At 31.5% G+C, this 6010-nt stretch overlaps 1 protein-coding gene across 1 annotated transcript; it reads right to left on the reverse strand.

Moving 5' to 3' along the window:
• Positions 1–1507: 1507 nt before the first annotated feature.
• LOC140834020 (uncharacterized) lies at positions 1508–5118 on the reverse strand. Its single transcript, XM_073198593.1, has 4 exons — positions 4676–5118; positions 4021–4267; positions 2358–2510; positions 1508–1933 (listed from the first exon to the last, which is right to left on the reverse strand). Exons 1-4 carry the CDS (start codon positions 4973–4975, stop codon positions 1815–1817), a joined length of 819 nt encoding a protein of 272 aa, XP_073054694.1. The 5' UTR covers positions 4976–5118; the 3' UTR covers positions 1508–1814.
• Between the last annotated feature and the right edge of the window lie 892 nt (positions 5119–6010).

Genomic DNA, 6010 nt, shown 5'->3' on the forward strand with positions numbered 1-6010 from the left:
ACAGTAAAATAAATACTATTACTTTTGTTATCTTTTTCTTCTGTTTTGGAGCTTGGAAAATTATGGAGGACCTTTAGAGCTTCGTGCTGATAATGTGTTATGAAAAAGTAAAAATTTATGGTAAAAAGTAAAAATCTCAAACTCTCAAAATTATCAAACTACACACTTTATAATATTTTTCTCTCCAGTCAATTGTGAATTTCTTTACAAATGGTGAGGCTATTTATAGAACTTCTTTACAAATAACCAAAAATAAATTCATCATTACCTATATCATCACACACTAATTTTCAATATTTACAACTCTTATTTTCAACATTCAGATATTCAATACACATGTTTTAAATATTAATTTTCAACAAAAATATGAAAAAAAAACTTTTTTAACTAGAATTTGTAGTCAAATATGAATAATATATACGTTTGAGAACTTCATCTAAGTAATAGGTCTCTTGTGATACTGTCTTCCCGATCTATATCTATGAGATGGGTTGACCAGTCCATATTTGTAGTAAAAAATAATACTTTTATCATAAAAAAAATATTTTTCATGAGTTGGGTCGAGTCAAAGATCAGTGTCACAAAATTGACTAGTGATAAGATATCATATGAGTTTTTGTGTTTCTTAAGTTGGAAAGCACTACATGGTTGCACTTGGATGAGAAAATTTTATTAGAAAGAATGGATTTGAAATGACACATATCATGAATGTATTTCAAAACCATCATAATTATCATTGTATCTACATGGATATTAAGTAATGAATTTGAAATTCAAAAAAAAAAAAAAAAACTCATCCAAGCAATCAGATTGATCTAAAATTCATAATTTCAAATCTTTTTATCCAATCACAACCTAAAAACTTATATCAATATTACAATCATAACCATATTGCACCACCTCCATTACAACTTCCATGAGGATTATTCCATTTTCCCTCAAGTACTATTATGGTCCTTTCTTTGACTTAGCATTATTCACATCTTGATCACAAATCACAATCCATTTGTACTCTTCAGTATCAATCAAAACTCACATGTTACAGATTTTTTAAGAAAAGCCACAACTATTGTGAATAATTTGTGATTTGTTAGCTGGTGCAGTTGAGCTCCCTAATCAAAACAGACAAATTGATCAAAATTTCTATTCATATATATATATATATATATATATATATATATATATATAATAGTCTCATGAGTTAATTTTGTGAAACATATATTCTGTTTATATCACTCATTAAAAAATATTACTTATTATCGTGAATATGGACAGAGTTGATTCGTCACACAGATAAAAATTATGTGTGACTGTCTCACAATACACATATAAAAAATTAAACATACACACAAACTTCTTTATTTGTATGACTGTCTCACAATACACACATAAAAAATTAAACATACACACAAACACAAATATATAGATTATTTTCCTAATCAAAGACACTTTTTGCTTTCCCCAAACATTTGCATCTCCATTATTAGGCAAACGAAAATGAATACACTTTTCCAATAAAATAGGCTTGCTTAAACAATCAACCAACCGTCCCCATCTATTTGCGGACGACCTATATATATATATATTATATTATATTACATATATATACACATACAACTTTTGGATTATATACACATACAACTTGGGTTTCTTAAATTATCTTCTAACTTCTTTGACAGCTAGAAAACTACAGCTAGCTATTGATTCAACATTATAATATTATATTATAATTCTAAAGATTCATTTATTATTAATGTGGGACATTATGGTCCCTAGCCAGCTATCTCAAACACATTATTCAATGGATTTGAATGTCAATAAGTCCATTCTTTAGGTAGTTGCATCATCTCTTCTTCTTCTTCTTCTTCATTTGCAGCCTGACTTTCGAATCTTGGATCATCGTCTTGCAGAGGAAATAGGTCATTTCTTGTATCTGGAAATGAATGAATTAGTATTCATGGAAGATGAACAATCGAAACGTGACGTTTAAATTGTTGTATAGTTTAAAATTTTTGCCCGGATAAAGCAATCACTTTTGTGGCCAAACGCACTCTAAGTCTTCACGCATACCATAAATGTGTAGCATGCATATACTGACTTGGAAAGCACTTAAAATGAGAGAAATTTTAATGGCTCTTTACTGTTTGGTTGTCTTTCAATACTTTTAAACGCATCACAGTCAGAAGTTATGACTTTTGAAAATGCCCACAATTGTATGTTTTCCATTAATCTTTTGATTAATAAAACAAAAGGTCATTCGTTCAAGAAAAAAATTAAAAAATCACTACTATGTCAGCTTTTATTCGAAAAATTATTTTAAAAATCATGATTTCTCACGTACTATCATAAAATATTACCTTTGAGACCGGGGTGAGTCCAATTAGGCGTATCATGACCGGTGCAACGGGGACTGGTACTGCCACGGCTTACCAGAGAAGAAGTATCCGAAAACCTGCTAAAATGGAGCTCTAGGGTCTGTAAAACCCTCACCGGCATCAAAACCGAGCAAACTGAAATCAAAACCGAAACTATTAAATCGCAAAAAAAAGTAGACAATTTATAAGTTATCACTCACTATAAATTAATAAATAGTAATCACATGTCATATATGCATATGTACGCTGGCCACTTATGTTAGTATCGCTGAAATGTGAGTGACATCCATATATTAGATATATATTTTCATCAGATTCAGCACATCGACGTCACCTCAACCACGGGCGGGGCCATGTGTACCGCCCGGACGGCTTGTTTTTCCCGATATTTTTAATACATAAAATTTTGTTTTATTTTCTGATAATCTGGAGCTCTATTTATAAGTATAAATAAAAATCTGGCTCCGCCACTCATCTCAACGGTGCTAACATATATATATGTGAAGATATCAAATGCACATGGTCCTCTTCATTTGCTTACTATTTGGTCGGCCCCAAATATACACATACCATACAGTGAGAAGAGAATAAAGCCAAAACAAGTGGGATTCCACCGGAAAGATTCCAATATGAAGTCATTGGGCGATGCATATTCTGATATATATAAAAGTTCATGAGAATAAGATGGCAGTTTTGGTAAGCATTCAGAAGAATCTGAGGAGGACATAGCACATCAAACCACCATGGATTACGACTCACTACCAAACTAGATGGGAATCTTGAATCATTTTACTATAAAAAAATGAAATTACAAAGATTCAATTCGATTCGATTATTTCCATGGATATTCATGGACGTGTTTGGATACAGAAGTTAGATAAAGAAAACCCACGTTCTAAGGCTGGTTTTTTTATTTTACTGGGAAAAAATTTAGAAAAAACGTGTTCGGATGTTGTATCTAAAGGCAAAATTATTCAAAGTAGATGAGAAACTTGAATTTTTTTTTGTTCGCTTTGTTTAGGGCGGAAATCGTTTTGATATCTCTTATTTTGAATGTGCCAAAACGATGCCTTGATTTATGAAACCATTGGAAAGTAAGGCATATTTAATTGAGCATGTCTCTTGTGAGACGGTCTTACGAATCTTTATCTGTGAGACGTATCAACCCTATCGATATTCACAATAAAAAGTAATATTATTAGCATAAAAAATAATTTTTTTATGGATGACCAAATAAGATATTTGTCTCACAAAATACGATCCGTGAGACCGTCTTACATAAATTTTTGTCAAATTAATTATCGTTATTCAGATAAGTACCAAGTTCAGATGAAAACACGGTACGTATATATATTCTTTTTTGTTAATTTAATTGATGAATTATTCTTAGTATAAAAAATTGTCTAAAATTCATATACTTTTTTAACACATCACACTCAGAGTACTGATTTTGATATTTTTCAGAGGGACGATAAAAAGATAATTCATTTTTAAACGAAAATTATGATATTTATATATATATATATATATATATATATTATATATGTCACTACCTATTATATATAATAATATTAGCTAATAATAATTACGTCCCATCATTAAAAAGTCCTCTAAACAACGCTCATTAAAGCATTTGGTGGTTTACCTGGCTTCTTCTTGTCTCGAGCCGGGTCATTTGGGCAACGGGGCAAGAAAACCCCGGTCCCACCCGTCCCGTAACTGGATCCGGAGTTATCAAGGAAAATGGCCTTCATACCCGACCCGACCATTCCATGCCCTTTAGGTTTATAGTTCACAAAATGATCCCGACCCGTGTTCGGAACCCGCTTGTTGCCTTTGACCCGACTTTCCCCAACACCAGATTCTTGAGTTTGATTCTTTAATCGGTAAACCTGTTATTACATACAAACATCAATTTTTTTTATCAACTAAAAAATCAAAAGTCTATAAACACCAACTTACGAGATCAATTTTGCCTTTATGTTAGATTTTTTGTTGATTGGGAAATATATTTATTACGATTTTTAGAAAATTTCAAAGGTGCGTACGTACAACATAAAGCATGTGGGGCCACTTGGTGGGAAGATTTTTTCATATTGTGGGAAATTTTTCACCTTCCATGTCAATAAAAAATGTAATATACGTTAAACATAACAATGTAAGTATATTCGAGTTCGAACTCGAAATTTACGACTGATTCGAGAAATCGAAAATTTTAGAAAATATTAAAATAAAGTCAAACTGCAACGGGTACAAAATGATTTTCAAAAAAAAAAAAAAATGAAATCAGATATTCTAACCTCAAAACCCTCACAGACAGAGGTACCATCTGTATTGCTATCTTCTGCATGATCTTCTTCGTTAAGCATGCACTCCGCCATTTGCCGGCTCAGCTCCGCCATGAATTCTTCGTCCTCACTCCCCGACGAGCCCAGCTCGGATTCGAACGGCGTGCTGAGACCAGACGAGCACGAAGCACCCAACGACGAGCCCGACCCGATCTCGGATACAGTACTGAGACGAACACTTTCCTGTTCTTCGACGATGAGTGCCATGTTTTTCTGGGGTTTGAACAAATCAGCATAAGTTTTCTTCTTCATCTGTGAGGAAATCGTATCGGATCAGAGGGGTTTTCTTGGGAACCAGTGGTTGCTTTTTGGAATCTTTGTGAGTGGAATCTTGAACATTTAGTGAAAGGGATTCTTCGGCTTGCTATATTGTCAGAATAGGAGATAGGCAATTATATATTATTTATTTATACATATAAAAAAATTATATATATATATATATATATATATATATATATATATATATATATATAAAATATAGGATGTGTTGTCAAGTTATAGATACATATGGTTGAGAATGAAACATGTATGTGAATTCGATTGAGGGTGTCACGTTCCATAAAATATTTTATACTTGTTATATTTTTCTATCAATTTCAAAAAATAATTAAAGTGATTATCTTTTCAAATTCCTAAAATATCTTTACACTAATTAAGAGAACAAAAAAACAAAATGGGTAATATATAATGACCTATATATGTTTTCGTATTTTAATTCGTAACGATTTGGATTTCGTGAAATAAACTAGCGGAATTTATTAACAATGTTCGATCGAGCACACATATACGACTAAAAAGGGATGAGAGCTCTTGAAGAATTTCTTTAAGACTCGTAATTTATATTAATTATTATTGATATACGAAATTCAAAGTAGAAATTAAGTGAATATTTAGAAAATAAAAATAAAAATTCCACCAATTATGTGGAGGGTTTTATCTTCTATTTTTTGGGGTTGCATGCGCAGCATTTCTAGCTAGTGGTTGGACCATACGTTTGTTTGGCCACCCCCACTCAACTGCCAATTATTGAAAACTAAATTTAAACTCAAACTTTTAATGATTCATTAGTAGAAGAGGGATATATGAGGATTTTGAAAATTAATTTAAACTCAAACTTTTAATGTTCAAGAAACGATACTTGAACTTTGGGAAAATTGTCAATTAATCCGCGCCCGTTATATAAGTTATGTAACATATATTTATGTTGATTTTTAATTATTCTAAGAACATGTTCAATGATATAAGGAATAAGTAATCAATTTTATGTCATACTGACGTTAGTATTGA

Source organism: Primulina eburnea, chromosome 6 (genome assembly GCF_022965805.1).
Source record: "Primulina eburnea isolate SZY01 chromosome 6, ASM2296580v1, whole genome shotgun sequence".
NCBI lineage: Eukaryota > Viridiplantae > Streptophyta > Magnoliopsida > Lamiales > Gesneriaceae > Primulina > Primulina eburnea.

Bases quoted from the DNA above. Each gene is read 5' to 3' on its own strand.
- LOC140834020 (XM_073198593.1), bottom strand. From the start codon at position 4,975: ATGAAGAAGAAAACTTATGCTGATTTGTTCAAACCCCAGAAAAACATG. The intron at 4,268-4,675 runs GTTAGAATATCT...ATGTAATAACAG, and splicing joins CTGTCTGTGAGGGTTTTGAG to GTTTACCGATTAAAGAATCA. The intron at 2,511-4,020 runs GTAAACCACCAA...TTTTGATTTCAG, and splicing joins TCGAGACAAGAAGAAGCCAG to TTTGCTCGGTTTTGATGCCG.